This window comes from Lagopus leucura, unplaced genomic scaffold (genome assembly GCF_019238085.1).
Source record: "Lagopus leucura isolate 7727_CA_CO unplaced genomic scaffold, USGS_WTPT01 Super-Scaffold_73, whole genome shotgun sequence".
Classification (NCBI taxonomy): Eukaryota; Metazoa; Chordata; class Aves; order Galliformes; family Phasianidae; genus Lagopus; species Lagopus leucura.
In genome coordinates, this window is record NW_024962252.1 from 102,425,639 (window position 1) to 102,453,303 (window position 27,665).

General features: G+C 42.4%; 1 protein-coding gene across 3 annotated transcripts in view; it reads left to right on the top strand.

The window, feature by feature from the left end:
* The first annotated feature begins 1,998 nt into the window (after window positions 1-1,998).
* Window positions 1,999-27,665, top strand: part of REL (REL proto-oncogene, NF-kB subunit) — a 33,540-nt gene continuing 7,873 nt past the window's right edge. The window contains exons 1-5 of one of the 3 annotated variants that reach the window (XM_042879392.1): window positions 1,999-2,063; window positions 6,757-6,899; window positions 9,582-9,730; window positions 13,692-13,783; window positions 26,209-26,349. In XM_042879392.1, coding sequence (XP_042735326.1) covers window positions 2,057-2,063; window positions 6,757-6,899; window positions 9,582-9,730; window positions 13,692-13,783; window positions 26,209-26,349 — 532 coding nt within the window. In that variant the 5' untranslated portion in view covers window positions 1,999-2,056. Of the gene's footprint in view, window positions 2,064-2,325; window positions 2,466-6,756; window positions 6,900-9,581; window positions 9,731-13,691; window positions 13,784-26,208; window positions 26,350-27,665 lie in introns of those variants that run through there. The other 2 variants (XM_042879395.1, XM_042879402.1) reach the window with 2 other exon arrangements.

Consider the following 27,665-nt stretch of genomic DNA (forward strand, 5'->3'; position numbering starts at 1 on the left):
TTTTTTTTCCCCCCCACTCTGTCCTTTTCTGTTGCTGCCCCATGACATTGTGGGGTTGTTCAGCCTGGAAGAAAAAGGCTGCAAGGAGACTTCATTGCAGCCTTCCAATATTTAAAAGGAATTTATAGACACGAGGGTAATCAATTGCTTACACAGGTAGATAGTGATAAGATGAGGGGAAATGGTTTTGAACTAAAGGAAGGGAGATCTAGATGATTAGATGTCAGGGGGAGGTTTTTAATTGAGTGATGAGGCACTTCAACAGCCTGCCCACAGAGGATGTGAATGCCCTGTCCCTGTTCAAGGCCAGGCTGGATGGGGCTCTGGGCAATCTGATCAAGTACTTGATCTAGTGGCTAAATCAAGTTTGCCTGTGGCAAACTTGCCTGTGGCAAGGGGGTTGGAATCTCATGAACCTTGAGACGTTCTATGATTCTCTGCCAGATTAGAAAGCTGAATTCCTTACAGAATTTCTTACAGCAGTCTAGGTGTTAACAGGGCCAGCGTGGCAGCTGATGTCAAGCAAAAAAGGAGGAGCAAGGACTTGTCTTTGGATAAGTGGAGAAAAATGGGATCTTAAACAACTTTAACTGGAAAACAGGAAGTGAAGCACTGGATCAAACTGGTTTAAGAATTCTGGTGTCTTGCCTCCGGCTACACAATAGCCAGCTGACAAAAATAAGTGATGCACCTGGCTTCTGTTATGCAATGTTACAAGAGGGGAATTCCGCCCTATTTGCAAAGATCTGCACATGCCCAAAGTTATGACATGTTCTTAAACTCTGTGTCAGTTGCTGACTGGGTTTCTGTGATGGCTAGCACTATCCTGCACTTCTCAAGTTTGCATCACTCACATGGGGATGATCCCATGCCATAAATTCAGCTTGAGGCAGAGTAAAGCGGCATACAGGGCAGTCACTGGAATAGAGCACCGTATACTTTCATGGTTTTGAATAGGGCTTTTCATTTATTTGGTTTGGTATTGGTCTTTGGCCTTAGAAGGCTTCTCTCTTGCTGTACAACTTTTCCCTAGTTTAGGAAAATGAGTATATGACAAAAGAGTTACGTTGGGTTTGTTTTGTCCCAGAAATATGTTCTTTGCTATGCCTCTGCTTGTGTCTACTGCTGCACAGAGGGAAATGGGCAAGAAACTTCCACTCACACTGTTCTTTCTCCAATCACTTTGTTCAGAGATCTCCTGAGCCAAATCTATCCTGTATTCCATCAGTGCAAATAAATCTGCCACATGAAGCACTTCTATCGTTGGCTTTACTGTTGCTTTGTTAAAGCTTTTCACTTTAGAGGAGGAGTATAGATAGAAGTCTTTTGGATGCTACAAGAAGTACACCTCACATAACTTTTTCTCAAAAAAAACCCAAAACCAACAAACCATAAAGCAACAGCGTGCATCCCAGACATCGATGTGCGTCGCTAATTCCTCAGTTTCTGAAACGGTCCTAAGGAATACCTCTGGGTAGCCCGTTTCTGCAGGCCTGAAGACTTACACATCAAAAGGACTGGGTGCTGATGTTTTAGTCAAACAGATGGTGGTTGTATGCTTGGAATATTGCCTTCCGCACCAGCATACGCCGCGCACCTTACAACATTTTCCTTATGGAGAGGGCTTCCGCTGAGAGGCACAGAGCTCCCCAGGTGCCTCTGTCTGGCCCTATCCAGCAGCGTCGCGGCACAGCTGTCAGCCGCGCTTGGCGAAGCAACAAGGTTTGGCCTTCCGGAAAGCCAAAGCTTACAGTCTGAAATCGAGCGAACCAGGCCGGACGGAAAGAAGGAAAGGAAAGGAAAGCGCGGCCGTGCGGAACCGCCGCCCCAGCCCTCGGATCGCAGCACTCCTCCGCCGCGCCCGGGCCGAGCCGCCGTCCCGCGCAGGCCCAGGCGCTGCGGGGGCGGGCGGGGGGCGGGCCGCGCGAGGTCGGGAAATTCCCCCCAAGTAGAGCGGCGAGCGGGCGGAGAGGCAGGGCCGCGCCCGTTCGTGTGAGGTGCGGGCCCGGAGGCAGTCCGCGGCGGCAGGGCCCGAGCGGCGGCCGGAGCTGTCGGCATGGCGGGTGAGCGGCGGGGCGGCGGCGGGAGAAGCGCGGCGGCGGGAGAAGCGCGGCGGCCGGCGCCCTTCCTTCCTCCCGCCTGGCGCGGCGTCCTCGTTCGGGGCGCGTGGAAGCGCTGAGGCCGGCTGCCGTCCCGTTTGCCGCGAGCTGCGGTTGGCCGCTCTTCTTCCACCGCGTCCGAGCGAATCCCGCCGGCGGGCGCGGCGCGGGTGGCGGGCGGGCTGAGCGGCACCTCCGTGCTTTCGCCGCGCTGCCCTGCCTTGCTTGGAGCTCCGTGCCGTGCGCCTTGTTCAGGAGGCTTCCGGCCGAGGCCAGCGAAGGAACAGCGCGAGGGTGTTCAGACCGGTGGCAGCTGTGCCTCCCAAAGCTTCGTGTCTCAGGTTCAGTCTGTGCTGTGGGCGTTCAGTAAGTGCTCGGGTGGCTGTGCGGGGCAGAGCCGTCAGGGTGCCGGTCCCAAGGGCTCTGGCTGCCGGGAGGATGTAGGTGCGTAAGGAACAGATGTCATAAATGCAAAGTAACGCGGGGATAAGGGCTCTTATATTGGGTAATTGCATTTAAAACCAAAATCTCTTTTGGGGATTTAAAAGAAGCCAGTTTTAGCATTAATTGGTGTTTGGAAGGAGGCTCTCTACCCTCAGCACCAGACTCTGCTCTGCTGCCTTTAGCTCAGTACAAACTTTCACTCCTGTCAAGTGTATGCTTGCTCTACATTTTCTATTTGAGAAGGCTGAACTGAAGTGAGAGCTAGTGCTTTTTTCTCACCTTGAATGTGTTTTCAGTGTAATTAGGAACCAGATAAGGATTTTTTCAGCAGGGGAAGTTTACAACTTCCTGGTACAGCTAGCTTTTGTCATTGTTTTTTTTTTTTTTTTTTTTTCTTTTGGCTGTTGTTCTGTAAGGTCATACGATAGTAAAGAGGAAGTTTGTGAGCAGTTTTGTTGCTCTGTTAAAATCTGTGTGTTTCATGGGTTCCAAAGTAGATTACTGCTCTAAAATAAAATAATGAGTGCACTTTGGGTCATATTAGTTTTGAAGGAGAATGTAACAAATCTTCTGCCAGCGTCTGTTTTTCCTGAGCTCCTCCAAGAGGCTGAGCGCAAGTAGGGTGGGAGCATGTAGACAGTCGGCTGCTACTGCTCAGAAATGGCTGTTGCTGTGGAGGACGGAAGGTCACCAGTAATACGTAAGGAGATGTGACATCAAAGCTGAAGGGCATCACTTCTTGCTTCTGTGTTTCACTGCTGTCACCTGAGAGCATCAGAGTTTCGGGTGATACTTTCACATCTTCCACAAAGACCGACAGCTGCTTTGCTTTCAAGCTTGGTGATTACTGGAGAATATGTTCACAGGGTACTTACTACTCCTGGTTGTGCAGGAGAACTGCAAATCACGTAGCCTTCCAGAAGCACTATTTTTTATTTATCTTTGAGCCAAGGAGTAACACAGGGCGCACTGGACCCGTTGTCCTTCTGGTGGCAATGTGTTACAGCCATGTTTCTTCCTGGTGGCACAGTCATGCTTAGCCTCAGGTGTCTCATCGTGAAGAGGTCTGAAGTTTAGAGTCTTTTTGTATTACTCTAACAGATTTAACAACCTTCTATGCTTAAATGCAAGCATGAGGTGGCTGTGTTCTTGGTGCTGGCCTTACTTAGTCTCTTTATGTAGTCGGGAGAGTTGGTCTCTTGTATTTCCTTTAAAATTGTTTATCGTAGTATTCAGAGTGTGGGGGGAACAAGCAAGTAGGTAATATAGGTAGCTGTGCGTTTATTTGAAAATTAGTGAAGGAGCCTTAGACATGGCTCATACTGGTTTGACAAATGTCTGGAAGGGAGCTGGTTCCCTGTAGGAACTGACAGCTCTCTGTGTGAGTGTAGATTGTGAAATAGTTAAACCACATCACTTCACAAGCACATTGCTCATTTACAGAAATAGGGAACGCCGAACAGACCTCTACTTCTCTTCAGAGTGCTGATAATAGCTTTGGCTCACACTGATACTCTCATGCGTTTCCTCTATGCACAAAATATAATGACAGTGACAATTGTGGTAGAGATGATAGTGTGATACTTAGTGAGAACCAAGATTGAAATGAATTTTAATGTTTAATCTCTGGAGGCTACCATGTTACTGAGATTTGCTTTCCCACAAACACACCTGCTGTTAAGCAGTGGGTTTGCTCTCAATGGCACTTGTTTCAACCACAGTCCCATCACAGTCGTTGAGCATGGAGTTTTAAAATAAAGTGCTCTTAATAGCGAAGAAAAAAAAGTCCTCATAAGCAAGCATTAGTAGAGCACGATGGGAAATTGATGGTTAAAGCAGAGAGGATTAAAGACTTGAAGTGATTCTGTTCTCTAGTACTTTCTAACAGAAAGGCTCTACCTGGTTTTGGCAAACAGATCATACACGTGGGTGCATGGTGCGTCTGGTTAGCAGCTATGTAAGCATGTGTACCTCCAAAGAAAGATGATTAGTAGGTACTTTGCTACAATTTTGTCATTATAATGTCTAAAATAGATTTTTAATTTAGTAGGTGGATATGTGTCTATGCTTGTGGTTCAGTGTTACGTAGGAATGGAGAAGTGAGGTTCTTTTCCCTCCTCAATTACGTGATGGAAATGGGAGGCTGACTGGTACACCGCCATCACTCCTCACTGCTGGCAGAAGTTGTCTGTTGCCTTGTCCACTGGGTTGTCCTGAAAAGGATAACATAAGTAAATGTGAGTGTGGCAGTTAGAAGGCTGTATGCTGGGGCGCGAGCTTGGCTCTGGGAACTCAGACTTCTGATCTCTTTCTGAAACCAGCTTTACATCAGGTCTTGGCTTTTTTGTTACTATTGTCCACCATCCCACCTTTTGCTGGCATTGCTAATTTTCCAGAAAGAGAAAAGGAGCAAAGCTTACCTACAGGGAAGACTAGAAAAGATCTGGAAAATGCCTAGGGAAGAGAATGTACCTGTAAGGAACTGGCCCTTGAGCAGTGTCTGTGCTTGCTCAGTGTGACAGCTCCTTGTTTGTTTTCAGACGCTGATTTAAGATCAGTGGTACATGATCAGCTGAGATACTGCATTTTGCTAAATTGTTGGAAAAGAACATACAGAGTCTTAAACTGTTGTTCTTTAATGTTTGGCACGAAACGCGGCCTGGAGTTGAAATGCTTTATGCCCTTTTTAAAAAGTGTGCCTTTTGAAGAGGCACATATTGGGGACAGTTTTAACGTCAGAGCAGCATTCATGCTCTGCTATTGCACAGCTGTCTGTGCGTTACAGCTGAAACGTGTTCAAATAAGACCAAGCTAACATCTCAGAAATGTGGTTCTCCTTCCATTCTCTACTTTTCTTGATTACTTTGTAATATTTCTCTAATTTGGGTATGAACTGCTGAAGCACCATAATTCTTCTACAAATCAGCAAATTCCAGTTGTAAAGTTCAAGTTTTGTGTTGGCAAATATACTTAAGTTATTGTAGGTGCAACAAACAAGAAGGTTTTTATTACGGAGCTAAGACTGTAATGCTCTTCTTGGGCAAATTCATGTACTAAGTACCTTAGGCTGATGAGACCTTGGGCGAAAGGAAGTACAGAATCTTTTACCCTTTTAATGCTTTCAATATATTTAATAACTATTTTGTTTTTTATGTTGAAGTCTGATTGCTGTTTTCACACAGCCTGTTGTGTTTCTGATGTTCACAAGCCTTGCCTGAGTAGGATGCTATTATACAAAGATGACAGAGAGCTCGGTAGATGTTTCCATAAGCTGTGTTCTTCTGATCATGCCAGAGCCGTGATGATTCAACCCCTACAATATTTACTTATCCTCTGCTGTTTGTTTTTCACATGCCATCTCGCTGTTGTCACTATTTGATTGACTCTCCTGTTTGATGTTCTCACTGAGATACATTAAATAGTTACTGTCCGGCAGTCACACTGCTATAAAAGTAGTGATACTCTTGCTAAGGTAATGTCTTTCTAAACCTTTCATTGAAGAGGTTTGTTGTCTGCCATTCTTGTCCGTAAGTCAAGTTTCCTTGAAAACATCATGAGACCCAATAGTTTTCAGTAGGTGATCTGTAGAAATACTGCAATTAATAACAGGCCCTGTGGGACATGGGCAGCTCGAGCTGTAGAGTTCAATACTAGCCATCAGGTATTTTCTGAGCCCACAGTGATGCTATTCAAACCAATAGAACTGTTTTTTTCTTTCTTGACTTGTGTACTTTCTGCTTCAATATAATAGGAACTAAATCAATCAATTCTGAGAAAAGGTCTTTGCTTCCAGAGGGCATTCAAGCAAACATAATGGTACCTGAACTTTGAGGAGACAACTGTATTGTAATTAAGAATATTAACCATTCCCTTGAAATAGTGTTTTCTGTTGTATAAGAGATTATTTCATCAGTCATCAGATATATACCCTAAAAGAATCTAACATTCTAGGTGAGATGGAGGGGAGGGAGTCCTCTGCTAATTACTAATATGGCAATGATAAAAGGAGATTTCATTTTATGTCTGTTAACACCACTTACCCCCATCGTGTGCATGCATGTTTTAAAGAAAGTTCATCATATGAGAAGGCAAATCAAGTGAATGATATCAATCAGAGTCTGGACCTCACAGTTCTCATGGAGCACCTAACCATGTAGCCTGCCTTCTGCTTCTTTTTAAGCTCTAAAGTAAAAAGGTTTTGTTTTGTTTTAAGGTATCTCAGAGCCCTACATTGAAATATTTGAACAACCCAGGCAAAGGGGCATGCGGTTCAGATACAAATGTGAAGGAAGATCAGCAGGTAGCATTCCAGGAGAACACAGTACTGACAACAACAAGACATTCCCATCTATCCAGGTAATACTAATTTATCCGTAAGTTACCAGTGCCTATATTTTCATTGTGCTGTAGCTGTGTGTTATCCTTAGTGTAGTAAATAAAATGGTTTTCATTACATATTCTGTTGTTCTTTCCTTGGCACGCAAATGTAGTCGCAGCACAGTGCGGAAGAGTTCTTTGCTCCTAGTCGTTTTGTTCCCATTTACCAGAGAAGAAGGCGTAGTGATGTGTAGCAAAGTGCCAGTAGAAAAGGAACTCGGTGAATTTGTCTAGGAATCACTCAGTTATTAACTAATTAACTTTCTGCATTTACATTTGTTCTAGTTTCTTAGTTATGTGATTTGGGCTTCTTTTTACTATTTTGATCATAATGTGAATTTTGGGAGAGTTTTGAAGGAAGTTATCTGCTTACAAATTTCGAAAAGGCCAGTCTAGGTGCTGGATATAACATGGGAAGAGGCACTTTGTACAAGTGAACAAAGTAAGAGAGTGACTTGCTGCAGGTGATTTAGTGATAAGGCTCTGCAAAAGAAACTACTGTGAAGTGTATGAGTTCAGAAGGGGATACAGAATTTTAAAAGGATCTGAGAAAGGGGAAATGAGCAGCCAGAGCACCTGCAATGAAGACTAGTCGGATGACTGTGTTATGGTTAGGTTGGGAAATCCAGAATGAAGGGATTCATACTAATCTTTGATCAAAGCAGGGACAAAGACATGGACAGTACGTATCTTGTCTGTTGTTTTCTTTCATATGCAGAACTGAGGAATGTAAGAGATGCTAGACAGGTTGGGTGAAGTAGAAGAGTTTCTGGTTTCCTATTTGATGTTTAGGTTGGCAGTATTTCCTTAATAATGGTCTCCTTCAGTCTGGAGAAGTCTGGATATCTTCAGAGATGAGATTATAATAGAAACTCGCATGTGAATGGAAGGAAATGAGTACCTGCCATCTTGATATATGCTATTACAGTGCAGTATTTAAAAGATAAAATGGAGCCAATGTTGGAGTATCTGGAATCACAGAGATAAAAGAATAGGTACAGAAAATGTGAAATCTGAAAAATGAGAAGTTTTAGACTGAGACATAAAAATTCCTTGAGAAGAGGGAGAGTGGAGAAAGGTAGTATTGGCAGTTGTATGTTGAGCAGCATGGAGAGCCTCTGCTAGATAAAGCAATTGTGCTGCTGAGAGAGCTGCTCTTCCCCTGAAGCCAGAATTCCTAAGGGGGAAGCAAACAAGAAGGACCCCTTTTCAGGGTTATAGCACCTGAGTTGAATCAGGAATGCAGAAAGTAATTCCTTGTTGAATTGGTAAAGTGCTGAAAAAAAAACCAATCTGGCAAGGTCTGTATGTATGCTAACAGAAATAAATACTTTGACAGAAGTTACTGAGTGGTATGAGCCCTTGATTCCTCTCATCCTTGACTGTGCTGTGTATGTGAAGGTCATCCAGAACCTAAAGGGAAGGTTGAACTCAGTAGATGACTATGCAATCCTGGCTTAGTTTGTTCTTTTCTAAAGATGACTATTGATAACAGAGCTGATGGATACTGATAGTAGGTGATTTCAGGGTGAATTCCTGCCTCCCTGAAGCCTGTATGAGGCTTTGGTGTTGATTTAGCTGCTAGGGGAGTCCCCTCCAGAGATGGCAGTGTCAGTGAGGATGAGAAAAGAGAGGCGAGGATGATACTAAATTTCATGTTTTGGGTGAGGTGGAAAACATTGAGGAGGAACTAGAGAACTGAAGTGGCTAAATCAGTCCTCATGTTCAGGGGACTAGGTATGCAATGAGGGAGAAGTTATGTAATGTTTGAAGAAGCTGAAAGTGCGATGGAAGCTTCATTGAAGGATAAATAGTGTGTATGAACACTGATGGAAGTTAGAAGAGCGTAGGTCAAGTCAGAGGTTGAGGTGCTGAGTGGAAAAACGTGATGGATCCATGGAGTATCTTGGAAGAGGTAAGAAAGGGCTGAAGGAAGAAAAACAGTTACAGGATGGAGGAAGTGGAGGTGGAGACCACGCCTCTGCACAACCTGTGCTGGTGCAAATCTTGCGTGTGCTTTCAAGTTGCTATACTTCAAACAATTTAGGCCAAACTGTTTTTTAAGCCTCTCCCACGCAAAGCTTGCTGACTTCACTGGTAGCTGTCAGTATGAAGGAAGACTTGCTCACCTGAGATGTGAGCTGAGTCTGACTTCTTTGAAGGCAACAGTAGGGCTTGAGAATGCAGTGCCCCTCTTCTTAAATGTAAGACCGAATACTCACCTGCAAATTAAGGAGGAAGACTTTGCAGGGGCTTATGCCATGCTCTATTTTATAAGATCCTCACTGACTGCTTCGTATTCCATTCACAGGAAATATCCCTGAGGCTCTAGAAGCTTCTTTCTAAAAATCTTTGGAGCTAGAACTGCCCTTAAGTAAACATTTGTGTACAGTTGCTGGGTGGAATTTTGCATCTTACACTGTAACACCAGATGTGAAATATGTCTTCTTTCGGTCTTACACCAAAGCTGTTTTACTTTCCAGTAAAGAACTGGAATAGAATGAATGGTCTGGATGGTCTTGGCTTTTCTTCCACAGCTTTTTCTTTTAGTTGTGGTATTTCTTCCATACGGTATTTTAGGATTAGATATATTTTTTGTTACATGCTCACACTTCGCTAGTCCTGATATCTGAATCTAGAAAATCTCTCTTATTCTTCTAGATTCTAAACTATTTTGGGAAAGTCAAAATAAGAACTACATTGGTAACAAAGAATGAACCCTACAAGCCACACCCTCACGATCTAGTTGGAAAAGACTGCAGAGATGGCTACTATGAAGCAGAGTTTGGGCCCGAACGGCGAGTCTTGTCGTGAGTAGTGGTGGTGTTTGGGAATTTGATTAATTATGCAAGTGATATGCTCATCTTATCTCTTAAAGTGTTTAATTGTGATTAAGAGGGCAGTTAGTAAGCTTCAGCAAAGACAACATGCTGATGCATCTCGAGATGAGTCCAAAGGTTCTTGGAAAGCTTGCACTGAATATCACGTTTAGATGGTGGTGATTGTCAGCTGTTTAGAAATGTGTTAGCAAATAGAAACAGCAGCAACAATTGCTAAATATTGCGGGTTTGTTTTTTTTGGTGGTGGTGTCTTTTTCTTTTTGGTGAAAATACAGATTCTATTCAGCCTTGCTGGGAAATGACCTATTTATGGAAGTAGTAAAGAAGAATTAAGGCTTTGTATGAAATATATTTCTCAGTGCTGTTCAGAGGGATATTAGGAATGTCTAGACTACAGTTGTATGTAGTATATTTCCCTCAAGTCTACCAAGTCTTATGTAATAAAGTGAAAGCAGAGTAAATTGCAACAAATATAGACTGATTATAGCTGTAGAGAGAAGTTTAAAATTGACTAGCTGTTTGTAGTTCGTGGCTTGTGTTGTAGAAGATTTGGAAGTAGGCTAATTCTTTCTAGTAAACAGAGCTGAGCTGGGAAGAAAGGAAGGTAAATATTTTAGTGTGTAAGTAGCTTTTACTTAGGACTTGAAGTCTGGTGTGATGCTGTTAATATCAGCAAAATTACTTTGTATTTATGTGGGTTTAGTCACTAGAATACTATTAAAGGAGGGAACTGAAGACACACAGTCTGTCTAATGATAATAATTGCCTGGTGGTGCAATAAACAGTTTTAATAGTGGAGATATTTCTACAACATACAGCTCAGGCTCAAGTGATCATGAATGTATAGTGAACATATTCAGCTGTTATCTGACGTTTGCTGTTACAGATAAAAAAGATTTTACTATTGTGGTGGTGTTGTTGTTGTTCTTAGCATTATTCTCAACTTTGTCCTAATTGATAAATGGTAGAAAAAACTTAATGCCATTTCCCTATTTATTTTTTTCCACCATAATAGAAAGATAGAACTGTCTCTTCAGATACTTATCTTCCACTTTGATTATTCTAACATTATCTTCACTGGCCTCCCTGCAAAGAGTTCATCTTGTCTATGTGGCCATCATAGCTATCTTAAATTGCTAAGAGACCTTTCACCTTCCAGGACCATCCGTTCACTACCATGCCTCGTGTCTTCTCAAATCATGTGTTCTTACACAAGTTCAAACAGTGCTTGCTGTTCTTCCCCATCCTGCTTGCTGTTCTCATCTCCAGGGCTTCTGATCTGAAGCAGTAAAGCCCAATTGCTTAGCACCTTTTCTGGTTATGTATTACATCTACTGGGCACAGGAAGACCCTGATGATTGTTTTTTCTCTTGGCACTTCATTGCACAAGTTTAAGCCCTTAGAGATCCTGAATTTATTAGCCATAAGCTGTAATGCCAAAAGCACTGAGATGCTTTGCAAAACTTGTATTTATTTCATGTCTATTATATGCATGTGTCAAATCATGTTATTTGATGTAATGCTGTTTCTATTTCATTTAAGGCATTCATGATTATTTGAAATAATGGAGTTCATTATTTTTATCAATAGTTTTAGAAGTTAGCAAGTTAACAATCTAACAAACCAGTATCCAGGCTACTTCCCCATTACTACGTAGCTGATATGTAGCTGATACGTAACTTTCCCTTTACTATGTACTAATACTTTCCCTATGTACTGAAATGAAAATGAGCTTCAGTTTGGCATGAAATTCAAGATCCTGATGGGAAGATGCTCTTTTTGAATAGTTTCCAGCGTTTGGTACGCTTCTTAATAAATAAATAAATAAAGAAATAGAAAATCATTGGTTGCCTTAAGATGAAGGAGCAATTCAAGTCATTTTCATTTTTGTGGCTGGTGACTCAGTCCTCACATTCTCTTTGCATCCATGTTAGAGAAAAGCCTCCTACAATACAAGTGAGCAGGAGATGTCCTCTCTTGGTGGTTCTGACTCTTTACTCTTGCTGGGCATCTCAGAAGAACTCCCAGTTATTTTGTGTAACTGGAATTATCATACCCAGATTTTGGACTGTATTCTACTTACTTAAGTTCCCTGTGTAGTTGTAGTTGAACAAAACCTTCTGTATTTCTTGTTGACTGACCTTTGTGCTGCTGCCTGAACTTGATCACGTCCCTCTGTCCCATATATCAAAGTAAAAGTATCAGTGTTGAAGCTCAAATGATTGCCTGCATACTAAGACTTACACTTCCTAGCTCACGTCTCTCTACATGGATGATATCATGGATGATAGATTTAATGTTTGGTCATTTTTTTAATGTTTTTTTTGTTTGTCTTTTTTTCTCTTCCTATTTCTCCCTCTCTTCTTGTTATCTTGCTTGCATCTTGTCAGCAAGTGTTTATGTGAAACCCTGCAGGCTTCCTGAGGTTTTTGATTGCTTCTTCTCTGACCCTGTCCTTGTTTGTCAGTAGTTAAATAGACACTTGCGCTGTTGTGGTTCATGTTTTACAAAACATTTATAATCCGGAAATTACAGGGCACTTGAAAGTCTAGTTTCTTTGCCCAAGAGGTTTCCTTCACAGTGGTTGGAGGAGGCAGTATGAAGGTTCTTGGTCCTTGCAAAGCTGCGTACAGCTTTTGTGCGGCCAGTTCTGTATCTGTGCTCAGCTGACGTCTGTGACTTAAGGTGAATTGCTGGAGAGTCTGAGCCTTTTATATGGCAGTTTGGGGCTGTAGGATGGAACCAGGTCTTTCTGTGGACTTGAAGTATGCTTCAAACTGAATTAGCAGAGGAGAGAACTAAGTTGTGTGTTGTCATCAAGCACTAGAAGAGTAGTATCTACAAAAAGGATTGTGAAGTACAAATCTCCAGTGTCAGTAGTCACATATGAAACCCAAGTGATCTACTGAGCTGCGACATGCTGATGTGGTTTGTTTTCATTTTTGGGTCACTGTGTCAAGTTCAGAGGGAAGCTTAAGCTTTTTTCCAGGCAGCGAAAGCTCTGGAAGTGGAGCCTGATTGCAGTGAATTTGGGAATCAATGAACAGAGTGTATAGGGCACAGACAAAGTGTGTTAGGGGAATTAAACTTGGATAGTCTTTTCAGAGCAGGAAAACTTAGCACTATTCTTGAGAGATGTGGCAGGAAGGTGGATCAAGTTGACTTTTAGGTATGATTAAAGTAAAGAACTTCTGTTGTGTTTCGAAGGAAGGAGTGCTGCTGGTTCTGGAGAGGGATGGTTAGAGCCTATTGCCATGGTTTGTCTTCTGAGCTTATTGTAACATTGTGAAACATGAATTTTTTTTTAATATTTTTATTTTCTAACTTCCTGTTTTACATCCACTCAGCTTTGATGATGTCATGGTTTTTCCATGTGGGAAACAGTCATCTTGCCTGGGACTCCCCCCACCTTCTGCATTGGGGTGACCTATACTCTTATGCAAATAAAGGAGAGCTGCAGCTCTTCAGAACTTTTCCGTAGCTACATGAGATTTCAGAAAGTGCTTTTATTTGAATCAAAAATCTTAAAAACTGTGTGTAAGATTTACATTGCCTGATAAAAGCAAGAGCACAAGTTCTTAACTAATGCAAACAAGAAGGTTTGCTTTAAATACTTCTCACTTTCGGTTACCTGAGGCTGACTGTATTTTAATTTTTAATCACTGTGGGTTTACTGCAGATTTACCTGTTTTAATACAGAAATATATATTCCTCCTTAGAACTGCATTTTAGTAGTTTTTTTTCAATTCTGGTTTTGCTCTTATTTTAGAAAAATTATATCCTTACTTTGAGACCTGTTAACACCTTTGTCAAAGGAAGCATTTTTTTTATTTCTTAAACCATATGTTATCACAGTATTGCTCAGCAAATGATTTTTCTAGTATTCTACACAATTCTATTACTTGCTGAAATCCTATCATGTGTACTTCAGTTTTCAGAATTTGGGAATTCAGTGTGTGAAGAAGAAAGACCTGAAAGAATCAATTTCTTTGCGAATCTCAAAGAAAATCAATCCCTTTAATGGTGAGTAGAACTTATCTGATTGCCTGAAACAAAAGTTCCCTTTGCAAGATTGTTGCTGGTTGGCTGGTTTTGTTTTCTGTCTTGCCTTTGCTTTTGTGGTGGAGCTATATTTTTCAGTTTCTCATTTCATTTTTGTGGAGAAACACTCTTTCCCCCTCTGTGCCTCTTGTAGTCTTTCCTCACTGGCATCACATGATGAATCTGTTTGGAAGGTTGCTGTTTTTCTCCTCCCCCACAGTAGCAATGTAAGTTGGCTGTGCCTTTTTGGCCACATAGCCTGGACAGTGCCATCATGCAAATTTAAGAGGCTGTGGGATAGCAACAGAAGCTTTCCCTGGAAATGTCTACAAGTATCTCAGAAATCAGATTTCCCTAATTTTGGCGACTATGGAGGAAGACTAAATTAGTGCAGTTCCACAACAGATGTAAATCTGGCTTGCTACAGCCCCGCTCCTTCTCTTGTCAAAAGACCAACGTTCATGTGACCTCTCAGCCAGCTACTTCAAGGAGCTGAGCCCATAGGTAAACTATGCTGCTCCTTCCTTAATTTTGAAGCATGGGACTGATACAGGCAATCGGGGTGTCAGTCAAGTTGTTGCTGCAGAGTTGCTCCACCTACCCCTGGGCTGTAGTTTGACATGATAGCTGATCTGACTTAGCTGTGGGCTGCTCTCGAGAAGAGTCATCCTGCCCTTCCCTCCATCCCTGGTCACGCACTCTTACCACTTCCTTTGCATCAGATAGGGAGGCCTTGTGTTGCCATGGTGAACAAACTCAGCAAGTTGCTCCAGTGGAAAACCAGCCTGCAGGGGGAAAAAAAAAACAACAAAGCTTTCCTCAGATCAACTTGCTGAACGTGGCCTCACAGCCAAGTAAATGCTATGTTCAGTGCACAGATTTGTTGCTGAACACTCTACAAGTTGTAGGGTCAACCAAAGTGTGACCAAATTTTCAGCATACAGACACTACTTAGATGAAAAACTTAAGTACCCAAGAACTACTAGCTCTTAACTGCTTAACCATCTTACTGGTAAGCTGGTTGTTCTAAGTTGGTATGGTAAGGTGGAGTCACTGTCCTCAAAAAGCAGTACTGCGTGGTAAACACCATGTCAATATTCCAGTTGTTTTTTTCTTATTGCTTTTTTCTTTTTCTACCAGTAGCTGTCTGGGAAGGAATTACTTTTAAGCATTTCTTACTTGTTGCTCTTTTTTGCTACTGGTCATTCTGTAGAGAAAGGGTTCTTTGACATCTGAATCCACTGCACGGAAGGATTGTGCTATAACAAATAGGAAGACAATGAAATAATTTAATCTACACCTTTCAATTTCTCCGAGTTCTTGTCAAAATTCATCAACGGGTGGTACATGTATTTTGTAGCTTCTTGTAGCTACACGAAAAACTATTTTTTTGTCAGTAACTGTATCAAAGAGTTTCAAAACTGAAAGGTGTTGTGAAAAAAACACATCCCAGACTTTTTGACTTCCTCGTATTGAAGCCAATGCACACAGCAGTGCGATTGCTAAGTAAATGACCTATTGCAAACAGCACCATTATCGCTTACTGACATACTGAGCTACAGATCAAGAAAGGTGATGTTTTTAACACCTAAAAGCCCACAGTTTTTGACTGTGTATTTAAAATAAGTCATTCAGACTAACTCTAAATTCATACAGTTACTTCAAAGTTGTATTGTTTCAGCAGTGACTTATGAATAATCTGCTGTAATTACAGAACTAAAAAAAAGAATGTGTAGACTCTTCTGTGCTTCTCTGATTTCAAGCACAAATAGTAACTCTGCAAATAAGGATTTGTAAACATTTGTGTGGCAAAAGCCTGGAGACGTTTCAGATGCTTTTTTAATGCCTACAGGAGTCATGCTAAATTCATGTAAGACCCTCATTAGAGGCTGAGAACTGGATTTCTAGCAAGCTTCAAAATACATGCCATGCTTTAATCCTGAATTTAAGGGGAAAAAAACAAAACAAAACAAACCATGCTGAACTTACTATAGAACCAGAAATGTTTTAAATTATTGTCTTTATTTCAGGACAGCTGTTTGTAGTCAGCCAAGTCCATCAAAACAATTGCCCTAGCTCTAGTAACTCACGCACACAGCAGCATGTTTTTAGATTACTGCAGTCATTCAACACACAGTGTAAACGTGTAAAAGTGTAAAAGTTCAGTGGTTTACTTTGGGTCAGCCTACTCTATCTTGATTTCAGACAAGACAATAAAGAGCTCATTGTTCAGCCTTCTTACCTTGCTTTCTTTTAATCAATAAGTAAAAAATGAATTTATGTTTTTATCTTGATGTTGTGAATTAAAAGAATATAATAAAAATCCTCTTACATAGGTCTATTTCACCAAAGAAACTTTAGTGATCACATCCTAGCAGCACTGAGTGCAACTAAAATCATTAGGGAATAGACTGTTGCTGTGTTTGACACATAGCTGCAAATCCACTATACATTTTTGAGGCAATTACAACCTGGCAGCACTGAGTCATATCCTGGGCTCCCTTCTGCCAGTAGCCCAGCAGCAGAAGAGACTGCAGCCCTGTTGTGGCAGTGGGAGCTCCTGGCATGGGTGATGCTCAGGGCTGCCTCCTGCTCTTGCAGGCTGTGCAAGGGGGTGCTGGCATCCTCAGGCCGTGTAGCTGCCTTACTGCACTTGGTAATGTGTCAGCATGGGCAGAGCTGCCATGGGGTTTGTCTCTAGCGGCTGCAGGGCAGTCCCATGCTGAGCTGAGCCCTGAGAGGTGTAGGGCCAACGTAAAACAGGATTAGTGACAAGTACTTTTGTGTGTGCTTCGTTGATCAAAACAGGTTTTGGTAGCAGCAGTCACCATAATGTTTGCAGCTTGGTGAGATTGAAACTTGTATATATGGGCTTTTCTTTCTTTTTTTAAGGTCAGATAGTATCACTGCATTCTCCAAGATAATATGGGTGGTACTGTATCCATCCTATTTTGTGCATTTATTTATTTGCCTCCAGAATAGTATCCAACTTTCCTATTTAGGGAAGTGTCACAGCGTTAGGTGCGTCCTGGAAGCAGGTTGCAAGTTAGCACTACTCATTTCTTCTATGAACATCAAGTTCTGCAGGATTACTAGTGTTTTTCAGCTGTGTGGAAAATATGTTAGGCAGGTTTTCATGGAGTTGAAAACTTCAGGGTGTCTGTGGGCCAGTTGTTTTTGTTTTCTTTTCCATCTTCTGTAACAATCCCAGACCTCCCTACCCATTGGGGATGAAAGCTGGCCCTCCTAACAGACAAAATGTGTCTGCAGCTTACCAGCATATGTATGACTTGCTGTATAGGCTGAAAACTTTACTTGCTGTAAAGGCAGAAGTAATAGCAAAGGGTTAGCTTGTGAGGTTGCTGTCCAAACTTCCTTGTGTAAAGAGACCTTAAAGAGAGTCTTCCAGGGAAGGCAAATTGCCACAGGTGCCTGGGGTGGCAAAGGGAGAGTGAATCGAATGCAAATTCTCTAGTGGTGTCGTTCCTCTTCCGCACCGTACAGCGCATGGTTGTAACAGGCAGCAGGAGGAGCTTGCTCAGTAAAGATGCATGTTTAAGATAACTTTCTCTGGCATGCTCATCTGTACTGTTAGGGGAACTGATGTATCCTCCAAACTCCTGGATGGGATGGTAGGAGATCTATGTTTGCAGGTGGTGCCTTGTACCTAGCTGGATCTGATGACACTGGAGTCGTTCTGAAATGTATCTGGAAGGCTGTTTGAATCTGAAATCCCCGCTGTTAGCTGGCAGCATTTGTCCATTGTTAATGCTTTCAGCATCTTCTGTGCAAATTGTGTGCGTTCACTATGATGCCAGTCAGATGATGTCTCCTCAAGTTTCTGCTCTCGACTTGGCCTTGTTTGAGAGAGAATTGTTTCTATACCATCACTGGATCTGTTTGCAATCTGTCTTGGTCACAAAGCAGTATCGCACATATTTTTGCCCTCTAAAGAGCTAAACTATTACAGGAATCTCTCATCTGTTATCCCTGAACACACCAGGAAAATTGTATGCAGTGGCAGCCTAATGGGAGCTTCTAGGCATGATGATGCTGCAAAGGGCACAGCTTCGAAAGAGTGGAGTTACTCCTCCAGTGGAGCTGGTCCATGTCTGCTTTCTAGGGTGTGTGTTTTCTTTTAGTAGTGGTTGAGTTGTGCTGTATCCTTGTCTTCCGATGCACTGTCTGATGTTCAGCCAGCACAAATTAAAAGAAGAGCTAGTCTTGAGTTAAGAGCTTTTGTGGGTGGGTGTGACATGAAGCAGAGACAACAATTGACTTAATTATTACCTTAGTTAATTATCAGTGAGGAAAATACCTAATTATGTTTTTTCAAATTTAAGGGAAAACTACTTGTTGAGCTCTTGCAGAGCAGTAGCCTTTTCCTAGCATGAAAATCCTAGACTTGGCTCAGCTTGAGAAACACAGAGAATTGCCAAGTGCCAGGCATTCGATTAAGAGAACTTGATGTTTCTGCAAGATTTCTGCTTCTTTGTAATTGCTCTTGCTAATACCCATTTAGTTAACTTTTAGGCCCTGCCGTGCACCCCAAAACTATTTCAGCCCCGCTTGCCTCCGCAATCTTTCCTTTTGCTGTTTCCCCTTTCTGCCTGCGAGCAGCTGACCCTGCATTCACTTGTGCTCGTCACAGTCTCCATGACACCCCTGCACGCCTCCGTGCCGTGCTGGGCTCGTCCCCACGCTGTCGCACTCACTTCCTGCCCACGCACAGCTCTCCGCAGCTTCCTTGCTGGCCTTGCGAGCGCTGTTCGTAAGACTCCCTGCTCTGACACCACCTGCCTGTGCCAGCCAGGTTCCCCAGGGTCCACTGTGTGCTGTGGCTTGTGGCACCACCCATCTCATCTGCCAAAGGCGACTCCTAGCAAGGGTTTGAGAGTTTGGAGTGGTTTGAGAAAGTGAAAAGCATCGGACTCTTTTGTAAGGAATGTCTGAGGTGTAGAAATTTACATGTATTGTCCTTAAATTAAAACAAGTGCGTAACTGTCCCCACCGCCAACCAGATTCTCAAGCTGAAAGCACTGGTGAGCAAGAGCAGCCAGCTTTTTAAGAGGTGCATAGCAGATCTGCTTAGGCTAAATGTCCTGATCATCCCATCACTGTAGCTTTCCCTTTGGAAAGTTTTTCTGTCCCTCATACATGCATTTATTGCTGAAGTTTGTACATTAGCTTGAAGGACTGCCTCTCTTCAAATTGTCTAAAAATGATGAGGAAAATTACTAAATAGAGGCACCAAAAAAAATGTTGACTTCTTTTTTCTATACTGTAAACAAAAGTTGCTAAATGTATGTCTTACATCCAGCAATCCCCGTTTCAATCTAAATCTGTTCAAATTTTATTCTCTCTTACGGTGGGCTTTTAAAAAAAAAAAAAAAAAAAAAAAAAAAAAAAAGAAAAGAAAAAACCAAAACCAACAGATTTGGGGAAGTAGTGCTTGGATGAAACTTTTGAAACTCAGATGTTTTCATTTCTGTTTTTCTCCTTGGCTTTTTTTTATCAAGCCAGGACATTTGTTTTCTCTGTGCTTCTTTCCTCTGTGAAACAAAAAATGCCCCTTACACTAAATCGGCCTGAAAGATGCATGCGGAAAATGTAACCACAGTAGTAGTATGAGATTTTGACTGTTGGTGATCATCTGAATTTTAGTCGTTTGTGTCCTGTTTGCTTATTTTTTTGAATTATTGATTGCTGCAGGTGTGTATTCTCTTCATAATTATGTACTTTTCCTGGGGAGCTGGTTGAAACTTACCTCCTTGGTCATCACAGAGGTACAGACCAGGCATGCGCTGACCAGAAGGAACAGTTCTGTCACAGCCCTTTTCTCTCACTGTTCCCAGCTTCTCCCGCTTAACAAGTTGCAGATGCTGCTGTGCCCCCAAAGGTGTATCTAAACAGCTAAACGCCTGTATTTACCTAATGCTGTGTATCCAGTTGGTGAAGTCCAGGTGCAAAGAAGAGAGGGTAGTATTCAGCTTTTGCCAGCAAGAGTTAAATAGTACATCAGGACTCTCTACTCTTCCTTTTATACCAGCATGGCTGTGGTTCATTTGGAAATAGCAAATGTAGCGTAAAACGAGCTGGCAAGGTTCTTTTTAGTTGTATATAATTCATCGTTGGGAGATACGTGTCAAATGCCAAGGCAATTCCACGTGTGCCATTCCCTGCCTGCTGTGGCTGTTCTGAAGGTGGCTGCCACACAGGTAGGCCTCAGCCGGAGCTGTAGCTGCTGTATGAGCATGGGCTGGGGAGAGCGAGTACATTCTGAAGCATGCCTCCCAGTGCTGCTCACATCCAGTTCCTCTGGCCATCTGAGTCTGGCACAAATCTGCTCTAGCAGTGAAAGAGGCAGTCCTTCCTCTGCTGTGTCTGCTTCTACCTTCTGCCAGGTCTAGTATTCACGTGAGCTGGCTGACTGAATGCAAACATTTTTCTCTTCTGGCAGTCTAGTTTTGAGCCATGCCAGTTCTTTGATCTGATTCACCACCTAAAAGCTAGTCCCAGCATAAAGTTAGTGCTGGAAATGGAGGTCAGGCAGAGCCACCCTGCTGCAACAAAATCCTTGATGTTGGCTGGCTCAAACTGACGGGCACGTACCGGGGCAATGGTGTGTCTGTGTGCCCCCAGCTCGTTTGAGGAACAGAACACATGAGTAGGCCACCTGTGTGTCATCACTGAAATGAAACTGAACTCCCTGCATATCTCTAAATTAAAAAGCACTGCATGTGTAAGAAAAGAGGTAGAATACAGCTCATCAAGATCATGAATGATGTTAGTTCCTGAGCAGTCTCTGTGGTGAGGTACTTTCGTTTGCAGGAGGTCATTCACCTTGGCTGAGCTCTAACGTTGCTCATACTCCCCCGCAGCCCCCACTTGAAAGTGAAGGTCACACGATGTCCTCTGCAGTTTGAACTGGTGTTCTCAGCGCAGCCCTCTCTAAATGTGTCACACCATGTCATTTGCCCTGGAAGTTTCCGTGTAAGTTACACTTAGATGCTGCAGTGCTTCCACCTCCACCCACTGCAGAAGCTTCTGGCATCATTAGTCTAGAAGCTGGATGAAGGGCTGTAGAAGAAGAATCTCCTGTCCAAGCAGTTATCGCATTTTAGGTCAAAACCAAACACAGCGTCATTTCTCAAAATAAACTTTCACTTTCTCTGTATCATCACCTCATGAGTAAACATCAGAACCTTTAATTCTCTAGTAATTTCATCAGATAAATGGTACTTTACTGGTCTTTTTGGATGTTGAAGTAACGAGAATCACTGGGGATCCATAAATAGGAGGCCTGAAGCTGTTGTCATCTTCAATTTTGTGCCAGAATTTGGAATTGCCTATTGGTGAATTGGACTCTGAAGTCTTCAGCGTTGTGCTATAGAAGCAAACGCAAGTTCTTCTCTTATTCAGCAGAAACCCAATGAGGTGCCTTGATTTCACCAACAAAGATCTGTGAGTCCAGGACAGCCCTAGCTCTGATGTAGCATGAGCTGCTTGGGTTGGCCAGCTGGGTTGGAAGGAGCTCATGATTTGTGCCCGCAGTGGGGCTGTACTGGGTTTCTCTTTTTGCTATTAGGTAAAAGAGTAAAGAATCATTTTAAAGGCAATGATTTGTTAGGTTGGGGAATCATGATTTCTCCTAGAGAAGCTGTGTGCAAATTTGTAAAGAAAGGATCTGCTAGTTATTGTACCCCGTTGCTGGTTGGACAGCCAGTTCTGCCCAGGTCTGCCTGTGCCTTTAGATACTATTTTACAAATCCTGTTGCCAGAATCTTGGTGAGTGATGTTAGTTTTCTTTTATCATTGTGCTGGTTGTGGTTTTGTGGATTTTGTGGTATCAAGCCCCCTAATTGCCTTAGACAGTTTCATTTCTTTTCAAATCTTCTTAATATTATTATTTTCGTTTCAGTGTGTTTGAGTTGTGAAGCAATAATTTCGAAAGTTTTAATTCCCCCTGTAAAATAGCTGTATTTACAAACATTATTTCATTCACTTCTGTTTGCATGGATAACTACAGAAGATGAATTCTAGCCAGATAAAGGATATTTTTTTTTGTTAGGGCCATCACTGAAACAAGCCTAGATTGCAGGTTGGACCGCAGCTCTTTTGTGGATTCATACCAAGATAATAAGGTGTGATACTACACAGCTAGAAGTCAGAAGAGGAACTGCTGGACTCCTGCCAGAAGCAGAGTACTTCTTCCTTTTATCCATGTGCTGTGTTTGAGCCTTTTCTGCTGCATCTGTTCTAAATGTGCTGCGTTTTGCAGTCATTCTGCTTGACGTGTGTAGTGCCACTGATCTCAGTAAAGCTACATATGTGAAGCTTGCACGGTTGGTTTCCTCCACAAACCTTTAGCAGCATTTCTTAACTTGAATAAATTTAGGTTTGTCTGGTTTAATGCTGTCCATTCTCCTTTGGTGTGGAAGTTAATGAAATAACCCGAATGGCACGACCATCCTCTGTATAGCCATACTCCAGGCATTAGTCACTGTGTTTGTCTGCCTCATTTTTGTTTGTTTTTAATATTCTCAAGATGTAAGCCAGCATACGGTCAAGTCTGTGGTTACTCTCAAATAGACTTCAGAGGGAGCAGAATTAGACGTTCATTAAAAATAACAACATTTTATTTTCTTTGGATGATTATCTTTTAGGCGTGAACAAAATATGTTTTGAAATTGATGAAAGCTGTGCGCATCTTTATACAAGCATGGAATTTAGCCTCTGTATTTTTAAGTGTGTCATCACAAGATGGAGTCACAGCTGTCTTGTTCTCCTTTTTTTTTTCTGTTATGTTCTTCTCATCTGAGCAAAAATAGCCCAAGAGGAATCAGTCTTGACTGAGCACTTCCTCTCTGAAATTGCAGGTTTTTATAATTTATGAAGTCATTTATAAGGACATGCAAATTAAGAGCCATGTGTTTTGCTGCAATACAAGGAACTGTTTACAGTAAATCTGTTTACAGTCCTGTTTAATGTCTTTATTGACGACCTGGACGAGAGAACTGATTGCACCCTCAGTAAGTTTTCAGTTTACATACCTGGTTGTCCTCTCAACCAGGAGGGCCCTATAAAGGGATGTGGACAGGATGAATCAATGGGCTGAGGCCAGTCGTATGAACTTCAACAAGATTAAGTGCCAGGTCTTGCACTTTGGTCACAGCAACTCTGTGTACCTGGCTTGTGTCAACAGTAGTGCAGTCAGCAAGACCAGCACCTCTGTACTGGCACTGGTGAGGACACACCTCAAGTGCTGTGTTAGGGTTCGGCCCCTCATGACAAGAAAGACATTGAGGCCATGGAGCACATCTAGAGAAAGGGCAGCAAAGCTGGTGAGGGTTCTGGAGCTCAAGTGTGATCGGGAGCGGCTGAGAGAGCTGGGGTTGTTTGATGTGGAGAAGAAGGGGCTTAGGGAAGACCTCACTGCTCTCTGCACCCTGACAGGACATTGTAGTGAGGTAGGAGTCAGCCTTTTCTCCCAACTAGTGAGCAGATGAGAGGGAACAGCCACAAGAGATTCAGGTTGGATATTAGGAAACATTTATTCTCAGAAATGAGTGATGAGGCATTGGAACAGGCTGCCCAGGGAGGTGGTGGAGTCACCATCTCTGATGGCATAAGGAACTTATAGATGACGTGTAGGGACATGGCTTAGTGGTGATGGGTTGATGGTCAGGCTTGATGGTCTTAGAGGTCTTTCCCAATCTTAATGATGCTGTAGTTCTATATCTTGAAATTTTTGGGATGTTTCACCTTTCCTGAATCAAGCAGTCAAACAGATTTGTTGGGAACTTAATTTCGTTTTTAAGAGGTTTGAAATTTGACTACAGCTTGGGCTCTGTGGCTCAATAATGGCTGGTAAAATTCACTAACACAAGCCGTTAAGCCTGTGTGTCCCTGCAAGCTAATTGCTTACTGGCACCGTGTTTAAGCATGGATCAGAGTCATCTGAGCTGCTGGGAACAAATTAACATTAAACATCTGATAATGCCCTGTGCAAGCTCTGATGTAGAGAACACGGTTTTTTTCCCCCCCTAAATCAGAGTGTGTCAAGAGGCAGTTGGGGTACAACATGCTGAACTGTTTCAGCAGTGTTGATGTTCAGAGACCTCCTAACTACCTATTAGCTCATCTAAATGTGAAGATATTATCAAGTGTATTTTTAACATAAGTTTGCTGATAGTCACCATCAGGTGTGTTTTGGCTACCTTCTCCACAGCTGTGAGCACCTGAAGGGAGAAATCACCAGAACCTACACCAGGAACTGGCTTGTCTGTAGCATCCTTGAGAGCAAATGCTGTGGAGTAAAATTATTAGAGCTTGAATATTTGTTTGAAGGGGAAAGGTCAACAGAATGACAGGGGGTGAACATCACAGCTGCTGTGTCATTACTGACTCACTGGCTTTCTGGAGTAAGTGCATGTGTTGGGTGTTCTGCCCCCAGTGAGGCAGCACTGGTTGCCGTGTTCCCAGTGATACTTCTGTGGTGGGATCCATGGCGCAGTGCAGGGCTGGGGGTTGAGATGGGCTTCTGTCACAGTTTGTCACCACTAAAAGCACAGAACTTAAAAAACTGTAGCAGCGGAGAAAACTTGCTTTCTACAAATGCTGTTATATTAAGTTAGTAGCTCAGCTAATGAAGTACGCGAGATTACAGAACTTCACTCTGCATATCTGGTAACAGAGCCAAACAGAAACCTGCAGAGCTCATGCACACAGAACTTCCCTGGGTCCCAGCATTTTTGGGACTACATACATAGTTGCTGCTTAATTTTGAACTGACCAGTATTTGTCTTAAGACTGCTGATTGCAGGCTTGTAAAACAGAAAGGTGATTCGATTTCTTTTTACTGAGAAACGGAGATATTCAGAACACAAGAAAGACTAAAAATGCCAGTGGAAAGTATTCTGAGCTCAGCATTGGTTGTTTCACACTATCAAAAGGTGAAAGGAAGAAATCGCTTGAGTGGGCACTGCGGAATCCCACTCATGGCAGGGTGGAGACCAACCCAGTGATAAATGCTAAAGGTCAGAACATTGCAGTCTAATCACTATAATGCGATCCACAGGCTTCTTATCACAAACACATTTAATTTTTTTTTCTTCAAGAGGCCTTTGAAAGGGCTGGAGAGGGAGTGAACTTCAGAAGCTGTGATCTGCTGACTCGATGCACATTCACTTTAGGCAATTATAAAGAGTATGAGTATGTTGGACTGCTGCATTGAGCAATTTTGGAAAAGAAAACTGCTTCAAGTGATTTTAATTACTAGTGCTTCTACTTAAATGAAATTAAATCAGATTCTCATTTTGCTACCATTGAGTGTTAACACAATAATTTAATGTCAGGCCTTAAAGAAAAACATTGATTTCAGATATGTTTATTCTGCCAATTACCCATGGAAACTGGGAGTACATTGAATGTTTGATGATTATATCCTAGGTCCTGTGTTTTGAAATAAAAATAAGTAAACCCATGAACAAAACTGATATGCTGAGCTGGGGTTATTTATTACTGTGTTTTACACTGAAAGGAATTTATGAGGAAACATTATTTCCAGGTAGGGTTTGCTCGTTGGATTAGAGAAGGATATCATAAAGACACCACTAATCACTGTACCCAGGTTCAAGAGTGATACTGGTTTTGCTGGGAAAGTGTAGATAGCCTGTATTGTTTAACCTTCATCCTTGTCCCAAGAACTGGATTATTTTCCATCTCAGTCTCTAGAGGAAAATAACTGTTGTCACACAGCAGAAATCTCTCACTTGCTGCAAATTTGTAGCTAGATCCTAGGACTTCTTTGTGCTGAAGTACTTCTTTTTCCAGGGGCATTCCTTTTTTAAATATCATTATGCACAAGTCAGAGATGCATCCAGAGAATGACTTCAAAACTATAAATACATGAAACCGGTCTGGAAGGCGAGGTAAAGAAACTGGTAGGCAAGGAGGACACAAGGAACAAGTTTATGACCAGGAAAAGAGGACGGTGAAGGATCTTGGTTGGTGCCTGCTACTCAGGGGCAGCTGTGCTGAGGCTCAGTTTGTCTCATCTGAACTCACCCACGGGATAATGCGGTCAAAGAACAAACCTGTGTAGAAACATGATGACTGACTTCTTTGAAGGGAAGTTTTTATTGCTTACTTCAGATTTAGTCTTGCTCGATCAAAGAAAAGTATTAAAGACTTTTTTTTTTGTAGTGTTTTTTTGTATACAAGGAATTTATTCATGCATAGCACTGTAGAATGCTACGGACACACTTCCTTTGCTTTGGCAACAACTAGAAATTGGATAATTTCTTTTACTGGTGGAGACATAACTAGATTCTTAAAGAATTACTATGTTTAATTGTTGTTTTTGAAGACTATTTCTCAGTCTTGTGTTTCTTTTTGCTATTCAGTGCCTGAGGAGCAGCTGCACAACATTGATGAGTACGATCTCAACGTTGTCCGCCTCTGTTTCCAAGCTTTTCTCCCTGATGAACATGGCAACTACACATTAGCTCTTCCTCCTTTGATTTCCAACCCTATCTATGACAACAGTAAGTAACAACTCAGTCAAATGTGCTCCCCTCTCATGTTTCCCTCCCCCTCACTTTGAGATGAAAAACACCAGGACAGAGTCTGAGCTTTTGAGCTCTTCACTAGCCCTCGGAGGCACTTTTGTATCCTATTGCTATTTTCAGTGTAGACAGACTAAGTAGAGAATGTTTGGCTGTGATCTAGAAGGATGCAGAAGTACAACACACCTCTTCTTAATACCACTTTCTACATTCTGTGAAACTTGACTTCCACATGACTTCAGTTGAAGATTTTGGCTTCCAGTGTTCGTTGGATTTCTTTTGGAGAAGAATAGCAGAGGAGCTAATGATCAACAAAATTTTTTTTTTTTTTTTGCATTGATTTTTATTTCTGCAGTGAAAGTACTCCTGTGTTTAAGGTGAAGATTTGTTATTTAGTAGAAGATACAGCTTAATCTGAGATCTGCATTTATACTATTGACATGCAGAATTTCAGTGATGTGCACATAAGCATTATCATAGAATAGCTTGGGTTGGAAGGAACCCCAAAGATCATCAAGCTCCAGCCCCCCTGCCATAGGCAGGGCCACCAACCTCCATATCTAATACCAGACCAGGCTACCCAGGGCCCCATCCAACCTGGCCTTGAACATCTCCAGGACGGGGCACCTACAGCCTCCCTTGACAAGTCTGTTCCAGCACCTTACCACTCTATTAGAGAAGAACTTTTTCTTGATATCCAACCTAAATTTTCCCTCCCTCAGCTTAAAACCATTTCCCCTCCTCTTTGTAGGCTCCCTTCAGGTACTGGAAGGTTGCATTGAGGTCACCCCGCAGCCTTCTCTTCTCCAGGCTGAAGAAGCTCAGCTCCCTCAGCCTGCCTTCATAGGGGAGGTGCTCCAGCCCTGTAAACATCTCTGTGGTTCTCCTTTGGACCTTCTCCAATGGCTCCCTGTCTTTCTTGTATTGTGGTCCCCAGACCTGGACACAGGGGCTTCAAAACAGCAGAGTAGAGAGAAACAATCACCTCCCTGTCCCTGCTGGCCACCCCTCTTCTGATGGAACCCAGGACACCATTTGCTTTCCGAGCTGCAAGAGCACACTGGTGGCTCACATTGAATGTATAATCAATGACTATTAAGATGTTATAATTACAAAATCAACAAGAGTGTTAGGCAAAGCAGACTATGATAACAAAAAGAGAATAGACAGAAAGCTTACCTGTATCCTGGGCCCACAAAACTCCAGCAGAGCAGATCTCCAGTAGAGCTCCTTCCCCACTGGTATCCAGCTCTTAAATAGGTCTAGGAGGGGTGGAGCCAGGCAGCACAGGTGAA